Source organism: Scyliorhinus canicula, chromosome 14 (genome assembly GCF_902713615.1).
Source record: "Scyliorhinus canicula chromosome 14, sScyCan1.1, whole genome shotgun sequence".
NCBI classification, from domain to species: Eukaryota; Metazoa; Chordata; class Chondrichthyes; order Carcharhiniformes; family Scyliorhinidae; genus Scyliorhinus; species Scyliorhinus canicula.
Genome location: NC_052159.1, coordinates 87,092,324 through 87,115,786, shown reverse-complemented (window position 1 = coordinate 87,115,786; position 23,463 = coordinate 87,092,324). Strand labels below are relative to the sequence as shown.

Here is a 23,463-nt window from a genome sequence, read left to right as displayed (position 1 = left end):
TGCTGAGACGTCAAACTGCATCTTGAGTATTCCGATGCACCGCTCAATGACAGCCCGGGCGGCCACATGGGCCTCATTGTACTGGGTCACCACATCGGTCATCAGCCACTGTTCTGGCATCATTAGCCAGGTCCTTAGCAGGCCAGGGATGTCCGACTGCCCCAGGATGTAGCTGTCGTGCATACTCCTTAGGACGTGTGCAGACTCGTACATGATTTTCATGTGGTGATCGCACACGAGCCGGATGTGTAGGGAGTGGAACCCCTTCCTGTTGATGTAGAGCACTCCCAGTCAGCCCGGAGCACACAAGGCGAAATCTGTGCCATCTATTAGCCCCTGGACCTGGGGCATCCCATTGATGGCGGAGAATCCTGTTGCACGCGCATCTTTTTGGGCCTGGTCCATGTCAACGTTTCTATAGTTTTCTACCAGGCAAATAGGGCATCCATGACTTCACGGATGCACTCATGTGAAGTCGCTTGTGATATCCCACACAGTCCCCACTCAAGCCTTGGAATAATCCTGAGGCGCAGAAGTTCAGGGCTGCATTGACCTTGACGGCCAATGGCAGGGGCATCCTCCTCCTCCACATGGTGCCAAGTCCATGAGGACATGGCACAGGTGCTACACTGTCCCCTGGTTGAGGAACCTCCTGTGGCACACATTCGCCATCATCTGCTGGAAAGGCCAGCGATGCCTGTACACCATGGGCCATTTTGGGTCTTCTCCTCTGGGTCCCTCCCTGGTCGGATGGGAGACCAGGTCCTCAGGGTGTGGGGCGGGACCCTGCATTTGGGCTGCTGCCTTGATCCTCTGCTGCTGCCACTCCACCTCCGGCGGGGCCACCTGGCCTGACAGCAGTACCACTAGGGCAAGGTCTGTGGGGTCCAAGATATCGTCCATCCCATGCAGGAATTGGTGAGGGTGTGAGACTGACACAACCAGTGATAGCTTCTACCCCAGGACCCTCCAGTCCAGCCATTGCTCCCCCCCCCCATCCTGCCCACGCACCTCCGCCCGCAGTGGGGGTCTTTGCTCACCGGACCCCAGACCGTGTTCCCCATACACCTGCAATGTAATGTTCCCTGGACCGGGCGCTGGTCCCCTCACCGGTGCACACATCCACTCTCTGGTCGCTAATATGTCGCCGGTGCTGGGGCCCAGCCGCTGGGTATTCAGATGTTGGCCACAGTGTCCCAGATGTTGCCTCCCACAGTGTTCAGGCACAGTGTCCAGGCATCACAGTCTGATTGTGATGCTAGGCAATAACGTCCAAATAGGACATAGTCGTCTACCCACAAGGATGCACTTGGGATATGTGAAATGTTCACTTAACTCCGATTGCCAATTCCCAATTAGCAATAAATTTCAGCCATATGGCCAGAAATCTCCATGGTCAATGGGAGTTATGGATGGTCAGTTGGTCAGGAAGTCAGGGGCTGGGGTTGCCTCCTGAATGGGACCACATGGTCCAGGGATTTGCATGGTTGGCCTCCGGATGCAAAGATACCCATCTTCACCCCCCCCCCCCCCCACCCCACTCAAGCATAGCCCAGGCCATGGCTGCCCATCCTCCCTGCCCAACAACCCACCCCTCCACTAATGGCGGTCTAACCCGACCGAGGCTGACCACATGGTGGCTCTCCCATACCCCTCCGAGCAATGCGGCTCCTGGGCTCTTTGCCTGTGAGTGAAGGTGGCTACTCACCTCCTCGGATTCCTGCAGCAGCCCTTCCATTATCTTCACCTTTTTAAAAAGAAGTACTAATTGGTGTCCACGTGACCATTTACTGGAGATGCCTTTAGATCACCGGGGGGCATTTAGATAAGGGGTCGCTCCTGTTAATTGTATGATGATTGGGTTTAAGTGGTGATTATTGATTTTGCGGCGCGTTATGGCGGGATCCTGAACACCAACGGGAGCGGGCCGGTTAGATCGCAAACAGATTGGCACCCAGCGTGGTTCTCGATTTTGGCTTCCCCTGCAATTTATCAACCTTGTCTCGCTCTCGCTTAAGTGCATCGCAGCCATTAAACCATGCTCGAAGTGTTAATGCCGGGACTGAATTGCGTGCGGTTCGCTTTACTGTTGGAGGCAGTATTCCTGGAGCAATTCAGGACATGTTAATGGGCCAACACTCTTCTGGCACGAGGTCTGAGCACTTCCCGGCCCAGCAGGCATACTAACCGCTGGGGTTGGAGATAGCACCAAAGAGCCTGGATGCTGGAGCTGTTTCCATGTGCTCCACTTACCACAAACTTACTGCAGCCATCAAGATGGCTCAGAGAAGACCTGCCCACCCGGGTTTTGGAGTTCAAGATGGACTACAGCTCCATGCCAGTGAGGAGGGCAGGAACCATCTCTTCCCCAGGGTGGGCCTAAGACTTTAGCCTGCCCTCCGGTAGACTGTCTGGGAGCTGGTAGCAGAGGCAGTCAGCACTGCCAGTCTCACAAGGGGGAGACGGCTGATGGTCCGGAGGGATGAGGGTCACTAGTGAGGCTGCTGCCCTGAGAGGGACAGAGAACCAGGGAGGTTTCCAAAGGCCACGTTGCAGGTGTCCTCTGGTTGGGGTTAGTACTGTTGATCACCTGCTTCCACTGCAGTGGGCCAGCACTTCTTAGGAGTTCCAACACCTGGCGCGCTCCTGATTGAGCTTGGTCCTTGATGATACAGCTGGGGTACACGGGTATCCAGAGGGGTTGCCAAGGTGGGCTCCCAGGTGAACAGAGGCCTTCTGAGCATTCAGCAGTGTGAGCAGCCAGGACCTGTAAATCGCACCAAGCGTGTGCATTTTAAAGGCAGACTGCATTATTCCTGGAGCAATTCTGGACATGCTAATGGGCCAACACTCTGCTGGCATGAGTGCAGCAATGGTGGTCTGAGCCAGGCCACCCAAATCCCAAGGGGGACACTGTAAGTCCACGGAATTGGCACCAGTCACGGCCCCCGACCCGGGCAGCCAGTCCCCAGCAAGCCCAGCAGTTTTCAATGGTTTCTCAGTGTTTTTTTAGCCTCCCGTTCCCCCTCCGCAGCCATGGCGCCTAGTCCACATTTGTAAATGCTTGTAGTATTTCACGCCCACGAGACTTCCGTCTGAGAGGAGCAAAACATCGCAGAAGGGTGGAGCCTACTGTTTCCAGCTAGCTAATCACATTTAAATGTATGCAAATGCCGGTTTTGTATGCCCCCGCCAGCAAGGGCACAAACTTTGTTATCGCCATCAGCAAGGCGCTCGAATTGGACCTGGATTTTGGCCGGATACCCGATTCTCCACCTGATCATGTCGTGAGGCAGAGAATTTATCCCAGCATTAACTGGTGCATTGAGCTGCAAAATGGCAGTGCTCGCCTCAATCAACGTTGGACACTGATGGTCGACTTTATCTGCTTACTCTGCATACTTCCCGTGGATGCTCTCTTCATGCATTCCAATGCCCTCACCAAAGTGTCATATGGCACGGATTGCACTTGACATGTGCTGGTGTGCTATTTATGCCATTTTGGAGCTAAAACTGCAGATTTAGAATTTAAAAAACGGAACTGAAGAGCTAGGTTTTGTGGCCAAAGGCTTAATTAAATGCAATCTGTCTGTCTTCATTACTATGCAACAAACAATTTGATGAAGAACTTTTGTTTAAAGCGTAGCATGGTGATTGTTTTTAGTTTTGAGTCATACAATTTTACAGTACGGAAAGAGGCCATTCGATCCATTGAGTCTATGGTGACCACCAAGCATCTATCTATTCTAATCCAATTTTCCAGCACTTGACCCTCAGCCTTGTATGCTATGGCATTTCAAGTGCTTATCTAAATATTTCTTAAATGTTGTGTGGTTTCCCACCTCTACCACCATTTCAGGCAGTGAGTTCCAGACAAGTTTAACAATAATTGTTTCAAATATTAATGCTGTACTTTTTTTAAAAATGTTTTTGTGGAGTGTAAGTGAATTTATTTTTTAATTTGAGGGGCACAGCTGAATTTACCATCTCTCTCGACACAGGCTGGGAGGAGGAGCCCATAAAATAGTTAGTGAAAGTGAGTGGGGAGTAAAGGGGGGGGGAGAAGCAATGAGTGTCCAGTGACCTCCTGCTGCCATGCCATCTTGCCCGTGGCAGAGAATGTAGCAGACGCCAGGTGCAGCCAAACACCAATTGAGTCACCTTAGCAGCCAATTAAGGGTTTCTTCTGCTACGACTAGCATTTAACCAGCAGTGGGGCAGGGATGGTCTCCACTACATGATAAAAGTGCCAGGAGAACTCAGGTAGCTTCCCAGCAGGCTTGCTGGTGGGGGAATGGGCCTCCTTTTTCGCCCAGAGAAGTGACCTCACCCCTAGCAAGCAATGTTTGTCACTGAAGTAATTGCGCCATCTGTCATCAACAAACTGCAGTTCTCGCTCACCATGACCTGCCTGACTGCAGTACCCCATGGTCCCACTCAATTGGTTGTGAGGGTGCTATCTATCCATGCAATGACCTTCTTCCAAGTGCACTCCTAGCAATAGCCACCACACCTTGTGGTGCTGCTGAGCTGCCTGCCATCTAACTAGCTGGAAGCTCCCGAAGACAGGCTGCCATGCTTAATATCCTAATAGGGGTGGCTGTCCCTGCATCCACAGGCAAAATGTGGCCCCAAGACCCGAGACTGCAGAAGCCCTCCACCCCATCGCTATTGAGGCTGTTGATGGAATCCCCACTGAAATGATAAAATCCAACCTGGGGTGTGGCAATGTTTTTTCTTATTTCCTAACTCATGTCAGATAGTACCAGCAAGCTCTTCAAGCAGCAGTGAATGTACCACAGCCAAACATGAGCATGTTGTCATATAATGTTCACAATCTAAGCCTCTTCCTTGAATGGCTATACCCAGATGGAACCGCTGTGTGGAATTCACACCTGCTATTGTTCATAGAACATAGAACATAGAACAGTACAGCACAGAACAGGTCCTTCGGCCCTCGATGTTGTGCCGAGCAATGATCACCCTACTCAAACCCACGTATCCACCCTATACCCGTAACCCAACAACTCCCCCCCTTAACCCTGCTATTAGGACACTACGGGCAATTTAGCATGGCCAATCCACCTAACCCGCACATCTTTGGACTGTGGGAGGAAACCGGAGCACCCGGAGGAAACCCACGCACACACGGGGAGGACGTGCAGACTCCACACAGACAGTGGCCCAGCCGGGAATCATGGTTTACTCTAATATCAAAATCAATGAACTTCCAAGCTTCATGTATTTAAGTTTGCAATTTAGCAAAGGAGAACTGCAGGAAACCAGTTAACCACAAGTAGGTGTGAAGGATGGTCATCTATCCCCACTATATAGCAATGGATTTTGGCTTTAAACCATTAACAGTGGACAATAGCAGTTAACCATATAACCAAAACTGGGTACTGATACTAAAATCTTTTATTATCCCAAAAACCAGAGAGAAACAGTCAGTCTGCAAAGAGCACCCACTGTGGAATATAATATGCAGATCAAGGCATGAACACCTGAGCCTTTTCAAAAGTCTAGACTGCTTTATTATAAAGCCTTCTAGCCTGATTCCTAATCCAAATCTACCTGTAAAGAAACCTGGCCTCCTGATTTTTAAAAAATCCACAAGTGACTATTTTTGCGACCTGCAGTACATCCATATCATCATGGGAGTCTTGTAATAATTCTGTATTACAACCCCAGACAGTGAAACTGTTTAGACTATGCTACCGGAATAAAATGCCCCATTACTGGGCTCACTGTCACTGTTTTTCCTGCGATGAACAAATCATGTGAACTATGGACTATTATTTTCTTTGTAACTTATAAAAGTTTACTATTCTCTTTAATCATCTGTCCCTCGTGCATGAGTGTGTGTGAGTGACATAGCATTTAGACTTTTGCAATGAATGCAGAAATAAATAATCCTATTTATTTAAATTCACAAACATTTGCTACTGCTATTGAGATTCATTACAACACTTGAGGGACAACATAAATCTTGCTTTATTAAAATACACTGCTTACAGACAGTAAGAAAAAGGATGCAAGGATTTCAGTTCTCTCCTGAACCTGTCTTCAATATTAATGGTAGCTTTTAAGCCACTACAGTCATAGTCAAGTTCTTTCCTTCTGTCTCAGTCAGTACTGAAGATTCGCAGTCAGTAATTAAGATAGAGATCTGAAAAACCTAATTTGTGAAACTATATTTCACATTTGACTGAAGGCCACAGAACATCTATCTCTTAAAACTGGCATGCACTGGTGTGAATTTCAATCAGTTATCGCATGTGTATTTTGTCACAGAACCAGATAGACCACAACCTTGAGTAGATTAGAGGTAATTGCAGAAGTGAATTTATTTCATTTTAGCTGTGTGAGAGCATTTACAAAATCTGGTTGTGATTTTATTTAATTGTATATAGAAGTTACCTTCTAAGCATGCAAGATTAGAAATGTTAAATACCATCCTTTGTTTTTGCTATGAAATGCTATGAAAAAGTAACTTCCATGTTGATTTGGATATCAAGGAAGAAACAGTTCTGACAGGATTATTTTTAGTTTTCAAAGGATGCCAGAAAAAAGCAGAATAAAAGCCATAAGAAATAATACGTGAGCCAATATATATCACATTTGATGTTTCTACAGATGTTATTTTAAATCTGAATTATATTAACTGAGGAATAAGTATTGGGTTCAACTTTTATAATACAAATGAAGTATACACGAGCAATATTTCTTTCTTATTGATTCACGGGATGTGGGCATCGCTGGCTGGCCAGCATTTATTGCCAATCCCTGATTGCCCTTGAGAAGGCGGTGGTGAGCTGCCTTGTTCAATTGTTGTGGTCCCTGTGGTGTAAGTCCTCAGACAGCACCTTCCAAATCCACGACCAGTACCATCTAGAACAGGGGTGTCAAACTCAAATACACCGTGGGCCAAAATTTAAAAATCGGGACAAGTCGAGGGCCGGACTGGTTCAATGTTTTTTTGCAAAACTTATTGAAATGAACTTATTGAACCTGGAACTAATAAAGCTTAGGTTATTGCCTATAAAACAACATTAAATATTAAATAAATAAAAAAATTAGTTGCATTTATTTCTTATTGCTTTATCTGGAGCTTTTCCAGAGTAATTTCTAATGAAAACATTTTTCCACAGGCCAACACTTTGTGATTCACACTATACCTGAATAAACTCGGCATCAGCCATATCATATGCCGTAGGCGCTTCAATTGCTGGGGCCAGCTTTAATAGTAATTAGATATTATTAGGGCAGCACGGTGGCCTAGTGGTTAGCACAACCGCCTCACGGCGCTGAGGTCCCAGGTTCGATCCCGGCTCTGGGTCACTGTCCGTGTGGAGTTTGCACGTTCTCCCCGTGTCTGCGTGGGTTTCGCCCCCACAACCCAAAAATGTGCAGAGTAGGTGGATTGGCCACGCTAAATTGCCCCTTAATTGGAAAAAATAATTGGCTAATCTAAATTAAAAAAAAAAAAAATTAAAATTAAAAGTAATTAGATATTATCTCGTGGGCCAAAGATAATTCCACCGCGGGCCGGATTTGGCCCGCGGGCCTTGAGTTTGACATATATGATCTAGAAGGACAAGAGCAGCAGATATCTGGGTTCAACTCCAAGTCATTCACCATCCTGATTTGGAAATATGTCGCCGTTCCTTCACTGTCGCTAGGGCAACATCCTGCAACTCCCACCCTAACAGCACAAGTGGGTGTACCTACACCTCAAGGACTGCAGCGGTTCAAGAAGGCAACTCACCACTACCTTCTGAAGGGCAACTAGGGATGGGCAATAAATGCTAACCAGCGATGCCCTCATCCCGTAAATGAATAAAAAAAACAAGTTGCTGTTTGTTGTTTTTGTTTGAATTAGTTCAATCAGTATGTTTTGTTTTAAATAATGCAAAAATAATGAAAACAAGATGCTTCCCCAAATCAGGAGATATTCTCCAACAAACAGTTTTATCTCTCCTGAGTCCTTCTTGCAGCATTTTCCTGGACCTCATTGTTTCATGGCTTTCTGCTTGTAGAGGTGTTCCTGCCTGTGTGTGTCTCTGTGTTTTATCTTTCTCTGTGCACAGCAAACAAAAGGGAGTTATGTCAGATCTCTGACTGAATGCCCAGTACCAAGGATTTACCACTGGCTGTGACGTATTTTTCACTTATTGAGACAAACCACCAAAATGTTTATTATTTAAATTTTTTTTTCATGAGAAAAAAAATCAAAGCAAGCTGATTAACAGCTAAATTACTTATCGTCTCAGAACCCCAGTTTTATTTTGCATGAAAACAATGTGCTTCGAAACATATGACAGAAATGTTTATTTCATTACCAGCTTGGTTTAATCTTTGATTGAAATTATACATTTATAATTTAAAAGCATGTCTATCTCACTGTGCTCAACAAGATGACTGGAAATTAAACAAAATTATTTTTGGCTCAGAATTTAGAACATTTCTCAGCTTTTTTAGGTTCGATCTTTATCGCCTGAAACCGGTGCCCTGAACAAAACATATGCCTGGAAATAGAGGGTTGAGCAACAAGCGTGTTGCGGAGTTGGGGGAGCACTTCTAATCTTTCAGCACTGCAGAACATTTAAAAATGTAACGATTCTTTTGGTAGTGGACACTGCTCAGGCCATAACAGCTTTTGTTGCAACTTCATGAAACAACCGTAATGTTTGCTCTGTTCCACACAGCCCAATTTGTCAGAGGAATCCATTTAAATGTGGAAGGGACCTAATGGGTGAATCTAGTCTGCCATAGATAAACAAAAGCTGCCTGACATAACCACCTATAGAATGGGCTCAACAAGATGCAGAGCGGGTTGTATCGATCACGTTGCGCTCAAAAAGCAGCGCAGTGAGGCAAAACATGATCGGTAGATGCGAGGAGATCCGACTAATGTGAGACGTCACATGTGAATCCCACCCATTGTGGGTGGGACCACTTACTGGCAGATCTGCATATTAAAATGTGACTAGTTCTAATATGTGTTGCCGAGACTGACCCAAGGCATGGTTTCTAACTCTCTCGTCTTGGGGAACTTAGGTGAGAGCTGTTCAGTGCTGGTCTCCACAAACAGGGACCAGATGGAAATTCACTCGTGGGGTTCTCCCAAGGGATTGAAAGCCCCCAAGTGTGGCTCTGAGGAAGAGCAGACAGGGAGATGTTGCTGAAAACAGCGGGTCTGGTGGCCTGAAGTGCATATATTTTAATGCAAGAAGTATTACGGGTAAGGCAGATGAACTTAGAGCTTGGATTAGTACTTGGAACTATGATGATATTGCCATTACAGAGACCTGGTTGAGGGAAGGACAGGATTGGCAGCTAAACATTCCAGGATTTAGATGTTTCAGGCAGGATAGAGGGTGATGTAAAAGGGGTGGCGGAGTTGCGCTACTGGTAAGGGAGAATATCACAGCTGTACTACAGGAGGACACCTCAGAGGGCAGCAAAGCTATATGGGTAGAGATCAGGAATAAGAAGGGTGCAGTCACAATGTTGGGGGTTTACTACAGGCCTCCCAACAGCCAGCGGGAGATAGAGGAGCAGATATGTCGACAGATTTTGGAAACAAATAAAAACAACAGGGTTGTTGTGATGGGAGACTTCAACTTCCCCAATATTGACTGGGACTCGCTTAGTGCTAGGGGCCTGGACGGGGCAGAGTTTGTAAAGAGCAACCAGGAGGGCTTCTTAAAATAATATGTAGGCAGTCCAACTAGGGAAGGGCTGTACTGGACCTGGTATTGGGGAATGAGCCCTGCCAGGTGGTAGACGTTTCAGGAGGTGAGCATTTCAGGAGCAGTGACCACAATTCAGTAAGTTTTAAAGTGCTGGTGGACAAGGATAAGAGGGGTCCGAGGGTGAATGTGCTAAATTGGGGGAAGGCTAATTATAACAATATTAGGCGGGTGTCATGTGAGAGTACCTTTAAGAAATGCATGTTTAAGCAATGTACCTTTAATAAAATAGTGATGTCAGAGAGTGGGTGGAGCTGAGCTTTGTTTGGCCATTTTTTAGGTTAGTTTTGGGTGTTTTATTTTCAGTTTGAAGAAAGCTTGGGTGTGGCTGTGAGCTGCATTGCTGGTGATCTCTGCCATGAAGGACTATCTCTGAATCCTTTGGTGAAATCGGAATTGTAAAAAGGTCTCAGTATTGAATATAAATCTAATGTGCTTCTGATTGAAGGATTTGTTAAGTCTTTTGGATGTGTAAAGGAACAGTTTGCAGGATTGGGTAGAGTTGTATTATTTTCGGGGTTATCTTTGAAGTAAGGGGTGTTAAGATATCCAATGTTTATTGAAAAGGTTAATTTGAGTTCATGGAATAAATATTATTTTGTTTTAAAAACCATGTGTCCATAATTGGAATACTACACCTGGGGAACAAGCCATGTGCTTCAAAAGCAACAATCCATTAAAGGTGGGGGTTGGTTGAACTCCATGATACATTTTGGGGTTCTGAAAACACCTCTCCCAAAACACTGGAAGTGAAGAACCTAGATTGGTGGAGGATGTTTGAGGGTAAATCAACATCTGACATGTGGGAGGCTTTCAAATGTCAGTTGAAAGGAATTCAGGACCGGCAAGTTCCTGTGCGGAAGAAGGATAAATACGGCAAATTTCGGGAACCTCGGATAACAAGAGATATTGTAGGCCTCGTCAAAAAGAAAAAGGAGGCATTTGTCAGGGTGAGAAGGCTGGAAACAGACGAAGCCTGTGTGGAATATAAGGAAAGTAGGAAAGAACTTAAGCAAGGAGTCAGGAGGGCTAAAAGAGGTCACGAAACGTCATTGGCAAATAGGGTTAAGGAAAATCCCAAGGCTTTTTACACGTACATAAAAAGCAAGAGGGTAGCCAGGGAAAGGGTTGGCCCACTGAAGGATAGGCAAGGGAATCTGTGTGTGGAGCCAGAAGAAATGGGTGAGGTACCAAATGAATACTTTGCATCAGTATTCACCAAAAGAAGGAATTGGTGGATGTTGAGTCTGGAGAAGGGTGTCTAGATAGCCTGGGTCACATTGAGATCCAAAAGACGAGGTGTTGTGCGTCTTGAAAAATATTAAGGTAGATAAGTCCCCAGGGCTGGATGGGATCTCCCCCAGAATACTGAAGGAGGCTAGAGAGGAAATTGCTGAGGCCTTGACAGAAATCTTTGGATCCTCACTGTCCTGGAGGACTGGAGAATAGCCAATGTTTTTCCTTTGTTTAAGAAGGGCAGCAAGGATAATCCAGGGAACCACAGGCCAGTGATCCTTACGTCAGTGGTAGGGAAATTACTGGAGAGAATTCTTAGAGACAGGATCTACTCCCATTTGGAAGCAAATGGACGTATTAGTGAGAGGCAGCATGGTTTTGTGAAAGGGAGGGCGTGTCTCACTAACTTGATAGAGTTTTTCGTAGAGGTCACAATGATGATTGATGCAGGTAGGGCAGTGGATGTTGTCTATATGGACTTCAGTCAGGCCTTTGACAAGGTCGCTCATGGTAAACTGGTACAAAAGGTGAAGTCACATGGGATCAGGGGTGAGCTGGTAAGGTGGATACAGAACTGGCTAGGTCATAGAAGACAGAGAGTAGCAATGGAAGGGTGCTTTTCTAATTGGAGGGTTGTGACTAGTGGTGTTCCGCAGGGATCAGTGCTAGGACCTTTGCTGTTCATAGTATATACAAATGACTTGGAGGAAAATGTAACTGGTCTGATTAGTAAGTTTGCAGATGACACAAAGGTAGGTGGAATTGCGGATAGCAATGAGGACTGTCCGAGGATACAGCAGGATTTAGATCGTTTGGAGACTTGGACGGAAAGATGGCAGATGGAGTTTAATCCGGACGAATGTGAGGTTATGCATTTTGGAAGGTCTAATGCAGGTAGGGAATATACAGTGAATGGTAGAACCCTCAGGAGTATTGAAAGTCAAATAGATTTAGGTGCACAGGTCCACAGGTCACTGAAAGGGGCAACACAGGTGGAGAAGGTAGTCAAGAAGGCATACGGCATGCTTGCCTTCATTGGCTGGGGCATTGAGTATAAGAATTGGCAAGTCATGTTGCAGCTGTATAGAACCTTAGTTAGGCCACACTTGGAGTATTGTGTTCAATTCTGGTCGCCACACTACCAGAAGGATGTGGAGGCTTTAGAGAGGGTACAGAAGAGATTTACCAGGATGCTGCCTGGTATGGAGGGCATTAGGTATGAGGAGGAGTTGAATAAACTCTGTTTGTTCTCACTGGAACGACGGCGGTTGAGGGGTGACCTGATAGAGGTCTACAAAATTATGAGGGGTATAGATAGAGTCGTGTCGCGTCTTTTTGTCCGACGTCACTTCGTCCAACGACACTTCGTCCACATCTTTTGGTCCAACGTCTTTTTGTCCGCACGTCTTTTGGTCCAACGTCTTTTTGTCCAATTATCCAATTACAAATTTAGCTGGACTTACTTGGTGATTTTTCTTAACTAGAAATAACTGCAAATTATCTTCGATGTAGTGCAGTAACACAGACAATATGGAAAACATTGCAAACATTGTTAGAAATACTTGTTTAGAGTTCGAATGCTCTTATTTGACTGTTAAGTGCATGAAACTAGAAAGTATTTCTGAACGATAAATGTCAGCTACGACCAATCCATTTAAATTAGTAACTACGAAGCACATTCCTAAATCCGGTGTCAGCATCAAACACTTCCAGGTCGGAATTAAAGCTTATTTCTATTTTGTCCCAACAGCGTGTGCTGCTGCGCGAAGATTATTAGTTTCTCCATTTCCCACACTAATATTCATGGCTTCTCGGAATGAGCTGCCAATTAGTGCCCAATTAGAGACAGTTTTGTGGTACACGTCCGTGCCAACTGGATACTGAATGGAGACTGCCCAAACTCTCTTTAGCCTGGCCCCTTACAAGCTCATTACATCTGACAGCACTGGGGTTGCGTTTAGGTGAAAGGCCAATATCTGATCAACGGGACCAACCCTTTCCCACAAAACTTCATAAAATGTAGCCGATTTAATTTATTTTAAAAAATCTGCGAGGGACATGCAGAGCGTTGTCACCTCACGCCTGTGAACTTCTGTTAAATGAACGTTTGATAGTTCATTAAGGGAGGCATATGCAGGGTGTACTTGATTTTCCGGTGATTGACATTTTAAAATATATCCATCATTTGGGGCACTGGCACCTGGCATATTTTAATGCAAAGGTCTTTGCAAAATGTGAAATGACAGCTTTGCGTTTCGCAGATATTAAACTGATTGTCGGAAGGAACTTGGTTCCCGTAAGTACACTAACACAGCAAAATCTGAATCAATCCGTACATGATCGGAATATACATTATTCAATATAAGATTTCAACCCTCTGCTAGGTAAAGTGCAAACACCCCTCTTGTAGAAAACACATACGAAAGGTGTATCACAAGGAATGGCGTGATTATGACAAATTGCAGCATCGGTTTTCAGTGATGTCCCCACTGCTAGTTTCAGAGTCGGATCAAATTTAGACTGAGTAAATGTTCTGTTTATATATTCCCTATTTCAATAATCCACGCAGAGATCAACTCTGGCAATATAAGTCAAGTTACAAAAAGTCTTTGACAAAAAAATCATCGGACAAAATGACGTTGGACCAAAAGACGTGCGGACAAAAAGATGTTGGACCAAAAGACGTGGACGAAGTGTCGTTGGACGAAATGACGTCGGACGAAAAGACATAGCACCAGATAGAGTGGATAGTCAGAGGCTTTTCCCCGGGATAGAGGGGTCAATTACTCGGAGGCATAGGTTTAAGGTGCAAGAGGCAAGGTTTAGAGGAGATGTACGAGGCAAGTTTTTTACACAGAGGGTAGTGGGTGCCTGGAACTCGCTGCCGGAGGAGGTGGTGGAAGCAGGGACGATAGTGACATTTAAGGGGCATCTTGACAAACACTTGAATGGGATGGGAATAGAGGGATACGGTCCCAGGAAGTGTAGAAGATTTTAGTTTAGATGGGCAACATGGTCGGCACGGGCTTGGAGGGCCAAAGGGCCTGTTCCTGTGCTGTACTTTTCTTTTTTCTTTGTTCTTTGTTCTAAGCACATGCCCTCTGGGCAGGGTGGTACTCTGGCACTGAAACCCTGACAGTGCCACCTGGGTTCCAGCCTGGCACTGCCAAGGTGTCCAGGTGGGACTGCCAGCTGGCAGGGACACTGCCAGGGTGCAAGGCTGGCACTGCCAAGCTGGCATTTTTTGCATGGCTGTGAGCTGGCCAGGGGGGTGCTCTGCACAGATGTGCAGTGGGGTGGCAGGACCCCTTTATAGTGAGTTGCAGTTTGGGGGTGGGTATGGGGGTTGCATCACGGGCTCGTTAAAAATGCAGAAAACGGGGCTCAGTGTGGACTCCTCTGGGATTCCCCGCTGTAGCCCCCAATCTACCCAGATGGGCATTAGATAGCAGGGTGTTTCTCGGCGCTCTGAGCTATAGCTCTCTGGGCCTATTGGGTAGATCACATATGCAATCTCTCCTCCAATACCTTCAGAATTTTATGAAGTGCTGTTGAAATCTCATTTAAATATGACATTTTAAAATTTGCTGCTTGTACCCCCAGTTGAGTAATTCCCCTTCAATCCAGTCCATTGTTTCTTCTGATTCTAAAACAATTCCTTTGTAGGAAATGTCTTCCCTTCATATTCAGCCTCTTTGTCTGCCAACCTTTGCATTCATGCAGTGCAATGACCACCCCTCCTGTAGCCAGAGTGTGATAGGTTCTAGCGACATTGAGAAGCATCGGTCCATACAACCTGGCTTATCACCTGGATATAGGAATGTCGGCCATCCCTATCTGAGATTTGGAATGGGTTCTAGGCGAGTTGCAAATGCAGAATCACCATGAGAAAGAATGGAAACTGTGGCGATAGATTCTCCAGAGACCAGTCCAACTTGTAACATTTCAATTAAATGGTCAGCTGTGGTGCAATACATAATTAATGAGCTTCGAAGGACAGAATTGGGTCTGAATTTCTGATACTTCAGGCAGCAGGACACTCTCCATGAAATCCGTCCGCCATGGCACTCCGTCTCAAAATGGAAAATTCTGTCTGTTAACCTGCTGCCTGACCTGCTGCATATTTTCAGCATTTATTCTTTCTGTATTAAAGGATCCAGTCTGCCAGTTTCACTGATGAAAGGCTTCCCAGTCTGCCAGTTTCACTGATGAAAGGCTTCCCAGTCTGCCAGTTTCACTGATGAAAGGCTTCCCAGTCTGCCAGTTTCACTGATGAAAGGCTTCCCAGTCTGCCAGTTTCACTGATGAAAGGCTTCCCAGTCTGCCAGTTTCACTGATGAAAGGCTTCCCAGTCTGCCAGTTTCACTGATGAAAGGCTTCCCAGTCTGCCAGTTTCACTGATGAAAGGCTTCCCAGTCTGCCAGTTTCACTGATGAAAGGCTTCCCAGTCTGCTAGTTTCACTGATGAAAGGCTTCCCAGTCTGCCAGTTTCACTGATGAAAGGCTTCCCAGTCTGCCAGTTTCACTGATGAAATGCTTCCCAGTCTGCCAGTTTCACTGATGAAAGGATTCCCAACTTAGCAGTTTCAGCGTAGAATCACTTCCTGCTGTCCACTCACCTCAGTGACCTTGGCAAGTGGCTGACAGCTTGGGAAACAGGGTTGTTGAGGCTAGAATCTTTGGTTAAAATACAACTCACCACCCTGACTTGGAAGTATATTGCTGCTCCTTCACTGTCACTGTGGCAACATTCTGGAACTCCCTCCCTAACAGCACAGTGGGTGAACCGACATATCAAGGACTGCTGCAGTTCAGGAAGAGAACTCACCACCACCTTCTGAAGGACAACAAGGGATGGGCAATAAATGCTGGCCTAACCAGCGACGCCCACATCCCGTAAATGAAAAAAAAATGACTATTTAGGGTTTGATCTTGCGGGGCGGCGGAGGGGAAAGAGTGCGACCCTTTGAGACCTCGGCCCGACGATCGGTGGGCACCGATCGTGGGCCAGTCCCCTCCCGAGCACGGCCGTGGTGCTCACTCCCCTCTCCGCCCCCCACAAGCTTCAAACCAGCGTTTGGCGCCATGTTCACGACATTAGCGACCAGGTGTGGTTGCCGCCGTCGTGAACCGGTCGCGAACGGCAGTCCGCTCGGCCCATCCGGGTCGGAGAATCGCCGGTCACTGTGAAAAACAGCGAGCGACGATTCTTCCGAGCGGGGTGTGGGAGAATCGCGGGGGGCGCCAGGGGGTCGTGTCATGAGTCGCCCGACCCTCCTGCAATGCTCCCACCCGGCGTGGGGAGCGGAGAATCGCGCCCAATGACTATTTAGGGTTGTGCTACCGTGGGGCAGCACTGTAGCACAATTGGCTAGCATTGTGGCTTCACAGGGCCAGGATCCCAGGTTCGATTCCCTGCTGGGACACTATGGAGTCTGCACGTTCTCTCCGTGACTGCATGGGTTTCCTCCGGGTGCTCCGATTTCCTCCCATAGTCCTAAAACATGCAGGTTAGGTGGATTGTCCATGCTAAATTGCCCTGAGTGTCCAGAAAGATTCGGAGGGGTTATTGCGTTACGGGGATATGGAGGAAGTGAGGGCTTAAGTGGGTCTGTGCAGACTTGATGGGCTGAATGGCCTCCTTCAGCATTGTATGCCCTATGTTCTATTTGAATATTTAAATAACTTACCCTACAGCTGTACAGTGGTTTCCTACTAGGCTTTTCCCCTGCCTCGGTGAAACAAAGAAGGGGAAAAATTACGTTAGGTTTCTGACAGGACTTCAATTTTAGAGAATTTTACTCCCTGCACACACCAAACCTGCCTTCACTGGCCTGGGAAAATACTGGCCACCCCCTCCCCACCTCCCCTTTCCCCAGCACCCCCAACTACTTCATTTTGATTACCTTTCATGAGGACTGTTTATTTAAAATGAATATCCCCTTTGTTGCGAATGCCTTCAGTTCAGAACCAGGAATGATTAACAACTTGGCTACTTTAATCCAGAGCAATCCAGAAATTTCTGGCCACAGGGGAGGTTGGAAAGCTTCTCTATCACTTGCTAGAGGATGTGAATTAGCATGGGACACAATCCTGCCAAAATATTCCTTGTGCAGTTAGAACATAGAACATAGAACAGTACAGCACAGAACAGGCCCTTCGGCCCTCAATGTTGTGCCGAGCCATGATCACCCTATTCAAACCCACGTATCCACCCTATACCCGTAACCCAACAACCCCCCCCCTTAACCTTACTTTTATTAGGACACTACGGGCAATTTAGCATGGCCAATCCACCTAACCCGCACATCTTTGGACTGTGGGAGGAAACCGGAGCACCCGGAGGAAACCCACGCACACAGGGGGAGGACGTGCAGACTCCACACAAACAGTGACCCAGCCGGGAATCGAACCTGGGACCCTGGAGCTGTGAAGCATTTATGCTAACCACCATGCTACCCTGCTGCCCCCCATTAGCAGAGAGGATTCTGGTTGGGGAAGATAAGGAGACACCTTTGCCTGTTCCCATTGGTACCTGGGAAGTTCCAAGGATGCCGTAGATATCCCATGCATCATGTCCTTGTCAGGCCCAACAGATTGAGTGTCTACATTCCAATGAGGATCTTACAGAGGCACCAAGACTGCAACAGGACATGAGGGAGTGATCTAGGACAGAGGCTGATTGAAACAAAGGCCTTCCCAAACCTCAGTGTGGCCTCTCTGGTGAATGAGCTGGTTGCCTATCACAGGCAGGAGTCATGCTGATCCTGTCCTGTTATTTGAGGTGGGGTCTGCATCCACCTCCATTGGTGGCTGCAAGTTCTGTTCTGCCACACTTGCGGAATCTCAGAACCTAGATTTCTGTGTTTATTAACTAATAAATTAGCCAGCCACTGCAAACAACACTGATACATCATCAGATGAAATATTACATGATAGACTATTAATAAAAGGCATATTAGTTAGCAGGCCTAAAAAAGCAGGATTAAATGGGTGTAATATCAATTTCCTCATTTGCTTTATTTGTAAAATGGCTTCTCCATATCTGAATTAAAGCCACAATGGATTTTATTTAAAATCTAGCTGCCAGTGAACAAGCTGATCAAAATTTGTGAAACCCTACACCTGATGCTGGATGTGACTCAACAGGACCATGGATCGAAATATTTGGTGCAAAGCCTTGAAAAATGTTTTGCAATCATTTCACCCTCTATGGAAGGTGAAACCATGAGGATTGCACCACATGTTGGCACTGAAAGAATCCCCAATAACATAATTTTAATCGTTCCTTGAGAAGTAAGATATAATCTGATTCCTCTGATGCTTTTGATAGAGAGGAAACAATCCAGTAACAAATAAACTTGCACTCAGTTGCAAATTTTGCATCCCACTAAATACACTCTTACAGTTCTCACCTAGTCTTTCTAGTCTGCACTAAAGAGAGATGTAGTGTTTTTGTAATTCTTTCAGGATGGATGTTGTAGAGTTCACAAAGACCACAGAAGCTAAGTTCATTAACAAAGCTAACATTTATTACACTACTTATTAAAGCTCGACCACTTACTCCTATAGAAAGCAATAATCTAGTAATCTAAAATCCACACTCAAATAACACTACTCCCTACACTCTATCTATAACTGTACTCTGATCTCTCTCATTGCTGCTATGCTGTACTCTCCAGCCTTCTCTCAGAAGCCTGTGAGTCAGTGCTTTATATAGTTCTGCATCTAGCTCCAGCTAGTGGTTAATTATGATATGGCATTAACCCTTTGTGTTCTGAACATTTCCCATAATGTCACAAGAGCTTTCAAAGTATTTCTGTCTAAACTTGCAACCTCATTCAGCAGTAACTATCCAATTTTTAAAACTCCTGTGACCACATGGCACACACTGTGCACAAGTTTGGCTTTCAGTTGAAAAACCTTGCTTCATATGTATTTTCCCTCATTCTTGAAGGAGCTTTTCTTGCAGCTGAAATGAGTCTTATTCAATCACCTCAATTATTTATTCATTACTATTTATTTCTATCCCTCGCTTGATTACGGTGTTGGGCTTTGAATGATTATGATTGCAGTGGAGATATAAGGTGGTCTAAGAAAATGAATAAAATTATAAGGGTTCTGCGCAGGACCAGGTAACCATTGGCAATGAATGTGCCTTGTAACAAGGCACTTTGATATGATAGATTAGAAGATCAGCATGTCAAACTGTCATGACATTGTATGGGAGAAGTCAGCAGTCTTATAGTTAACTGAGAAGGGCATGTAACAATATCTGTAGAACAGGTCTTACAAAGTGAGGCAAATTCTCATGTTCTCACTGGGTTGAAAGCTTTGACAAGGAAAGGAATAGAGACCTAGTTTAGCAATGGATATAGAAATATGGGCATTGTGGTGTTACAAGAGGTAATTGAAAATGGATGGACTGAATGCCCTTTAATTATTAATAATAATTAATTATTAATTATTCCTTTGTTTCTATGGAATGTGACAGGAATCAATTGAAGATTGTCTAACAACTCCTCAGGGAAATGTATTAACAGCAACGATTCTCCAGTGTTCTAGGTTGTTTCACTTTGACACAGTTAATTGGTTTATATACAATATTATGTTCAAAACATTTTTTTTTTCTCTTTTGCAGACTGTGAAAGGATTCCGGTGAAATACCTTAGATGGGGAGATCCTGAGCCCATTGCTGCAGTTGTCTTTGCCTGTCTAGGTCTCCTGGCCACCATGTTTGTAATGTTCATATTTATGGTGTACCGGGATACTCCTGTGGTCAAGTCATCCAGCCGGGAACTTTGCTACATCATTTTAGTGGGAATCTTTCTCGGCTACCTGTGTACCTTCTCTCTCATCGCCAAACCCCAAAGGATTTACTGCTACCTTCAGAGGATCGGAATTGGTCTGTCCCCTGCGATGAGCTACTCTGCCCTCGTGACAAAAACCAATCGGATTGCAAGAATCCTTGCTGGCAGCAAGAAGAAGATTTGTACCAAGAAGCCTAGATTTATGAGTGCTTGTGCCCAGTTAGTAATTGCCTCCATGCTGATATGTATTCAGTTAGGGATAATTGTTTCCCTTTTTATAATGGAGCCACCAGAAGTCATATATGATTACCCAACGATCCGAGACGTCAAGCTGATATGTAACACCACCAACATAGCCGTGGTTGCTCCTCTTGGATACAATGGCCTGTTGATTTTAAGCTGTACCTTCTATGCTTTTAAAACTCGGAATGTCCCTGCCAATTTCAATGAAGCCAAGTACATTGCATTTACCATGTACACCACCTGTATCATATGGCTCGCCTTTGTACCCATCTACTTTGGAAGCAACTATAAGATCATTACCATGTGTTTCTCTGTTAGTCTAAGTGCCACGGTGGCACTGGGCTGTATGTTTGTTCCAAAGGTGTACATCATCCTGGCTAAACCGGAAAGGAATGTGCGCAGCGCCTTTACCACATCCACTGTCGTCCGAATGCATGTTGGTGATGGGAAGTCATCCTCTGCCGCTAGCCGTTCCAGCAGTTTGGTTAACCTATGGAAAAGGAGAGGATCATCAGGGGAAACGCTAAGGTAAGAATAAGAAGAGTATTAGATTGTGATTGCTAAATCATTAACCTTCTGAAATATTGATTCTGCATTGATATGGATTATGGTGCATGTTCCATCTTATTTTCACCCGGGTGTATGTCTATCGATAGATGGGAACCAAACAAGCATATATCTGAAAAAGGTATTTTTAAAATTTTAATGGTGTTGGCTCAAGATTATGCTGTGGGAGATTTGCATGCAAATATTCACCCGGTAGTTTGAGATTCTCTTTGTCGCTATTGTAGTGGTGGCAGTAACACATTTATTTTAAATTAGCTTGCACCTCTATTATATTATAAATGGATTGCAAAATTTGCTATAAATATTTAATGAGATACAAGAACCTGGGGGAAAGCTTTTATGTGTATCAATTCACCAGTTACACAGCATGCATTTTGCATTATCTATGGTACGTTTTCCTGATGATCACAATATTTTCCAAACTATTCGCCCCTAATGAAACCAAACTGTTCTTTGTGACAGTAAGTAATCTGATTTGTAAACCAGGAAGGTTTTGGGGCATTATTGTGGATTATCCAGTGACTGGCTGGCTGGTTAGTAGAATCTGGAGAAGCGGAGCAGTCACTGGGGATTCTTTCCACCTGGTTCCAGATAACCCTGCAAGTCAGTGGTTCAACTGTAAGGTGTTCCTGATGCATCAGGTAATTGGAGGTTTACCTGCTGGGGTTTTACTGAGTTAAATTACATCATGCATATACATATTTTGGGTTAGATTTACTTTTTATCACCCGGCAGTAATTCAGGATTGCAATCAACAGGATTCTCTACCTCGCGCTGCTGGTAGTGGAGTTCCAGATGCAGTGGAGAATCCAACGACGGGAATCAAACGGGATTGGTGCCGGGCGCCAACCCGTTTCCGATACTCTGGCCCCCCTCGCTGGCGTCGGGATCAAGGTTGGCAGCCCATGCCAAGGAACAATGCACATGATCATTAAGACCCATTTGCATCCCATTACGGGGCCCTGCACCGTATTCTCCAGGCATCTGTGATCCTTCAGTCCTCTGGGCCAGAAATCACATTGGCAGAAATTGGTGCTGGTACCTGGTGCGGTGGACCTCACGGTGGGCCAGGGGCATAACTCTTCAAGGAAGTTACCACCAAAGTCCATCAGAGGGCTATCCTCCTCCCCACAATGCAAGACCTGCCTGCCCCACCCCACCAGAACTTTCCCACCAGACTCCCTGATTAAAGAGATCTCCGATATAAAAATACCCTCCCCCCACAGAGATACATTAAATATAGAGATTCCCCAGATACCCCTGAATATAGAGGCCCCTAAATAAAGAGACCCCCCGCCCCACAGAGTGCCCAGAAGAGACACCTCTATCAGGAAGCCCCCCAGAAGAGAGACCCCTGTCTGGAAGCTAGACAGCAGTCCAAACAGAACCAGTGAAAAACATCACTGCTTTAACACTCATCTGGGTAATACACCTGCTGGCCCAAGCAGAGGAAACAGCCCCTGTCAATTCCTGGAACGACAAAACCAGTCAGCTATTGATTTTATTAGGCTGTGAATGATAGCTTCCCCACACACCCAGCTGTCAGCATTGTGCCATTCATCTCCCATCATGGTTGAACTTTGAAGTGGTCAACTTCAAACAGAGTTACGCGCTGTTAGTTTCACAGCTGACCACTTCAAAGTGACTCAACCATGAAGGGAGATGAATGGAAAGCACTCAACTCTGTTTGAAGTGGTCCAGGAGCTGTCAATTAAAGCTTGATATTTATAAATATTATGCATTGTATGGTGGTTGTACAGGCAATATATATCATTGTAGCACTGATCCAGAGTTCCCCTACAGGGAGTAATTAACTTAAGAAATGTCAGAGCTTTATCTTTATGAAGATTACAAAAAAAGAAAGTCTATTTATACATATTCTGATATTTAATTGCTCGCCAGTGTCCCCACCATGATCAGGTTGAGTTTCCTACCTGGGATACTGCTGACCAAGCCGAGGCTGGCAAGTCTCAAGCACCGGCTGCGCCAGCAAGTGGCCACTACCGGTATTGCAAAAGGCTCAGACTGCAGGACCATTGTTAGAACCTGGGGTGAAAGACAGCTTTGCTGGGGCAAGTTGAAGCGGCCCTGGTGAGAGGGAGAAAGGGGATTAGTTTATGGGCAGTCCTTGTGACAACACATCTCTCCACTGAACATGAGTTAACCAAGTAGAATGACATCCTCACCACCAAAGCAGACATAGCCACCAGGGTATGCCAGGCAATCCATGACATATCCCGCTCTGGACGTAATCAAGGGGGTGTCAAGAAAGCAACAGGGTTTCCAACCCCCACCCTCCCAGCCCACATTCAGGGGAGCATCAAATTCTGGAATAGGGTGGAATCGTCTTGAGCTACCAGCAATGGGAATCTCGGTGGACAGGCGGGCAAACTTAATTTGGCGGAACGTTGAAAATCAATTTCTTGATGGTTGGGTGAACAATAAGAATTAAGTTCTTGGGGCTTTAAAAGGTGGTTCAAACCTCTTAACAAACAATGTCAGAATCCCTTTTGCATGTATTGTGTTATCTATGGAAAATAACACACAGGGAGCAGTCCTCCCAGGTCTTCTTTCTGTGGTTGTGAAACCACAGTAATCAATGTACAGTTTAGTCATTCTGACACCCTGCTGACTTCCCTTTAACTGGAAATCCTGCCTTTGACAGATTTGACGCATCCCTCCCACTCATCCTCTCCCTTTATACGTTCGGGAAACCCAAAAGCAAGATACTATTGTAGAATCCCTGTGGTGCAGAAGGAGGCCATTCGGCCCATCCTGTCTGTCATGATATACAGACACATACATAATGATATACAGACAAGCAGCTAATGGACACAGAGAACAGGACATGA

The 23,463-nt window shown here is 45.6% G+C and overlaps 1 protein-coding gene across 5 annotated transcripts in view; it reads left to right on the top strand.

The window, feature by feature from the left end:
* The window catches only part of grm5b (glutamate receptor, metabotropic 5b), a 772,206-nt gene that overhangs the window by 704,308 nt on the left and 44,435 nt on the right, over positions 1-23,463 (top strand). For all 5 annotated transcript variants that reach the window (XM_038818171.1, XM_038818170.1, XM_038818168.1 and 2 more), the window contains one exon: positions 19,633-20,572. In XM_038818171.1, the coding sequence (XP_038674099.1) occupies positions 19,633-20,572 (940 nt within the window). The remainder of the gene's footprint in view (positions 1-19,632; positions 20,573-23,463) is intronic.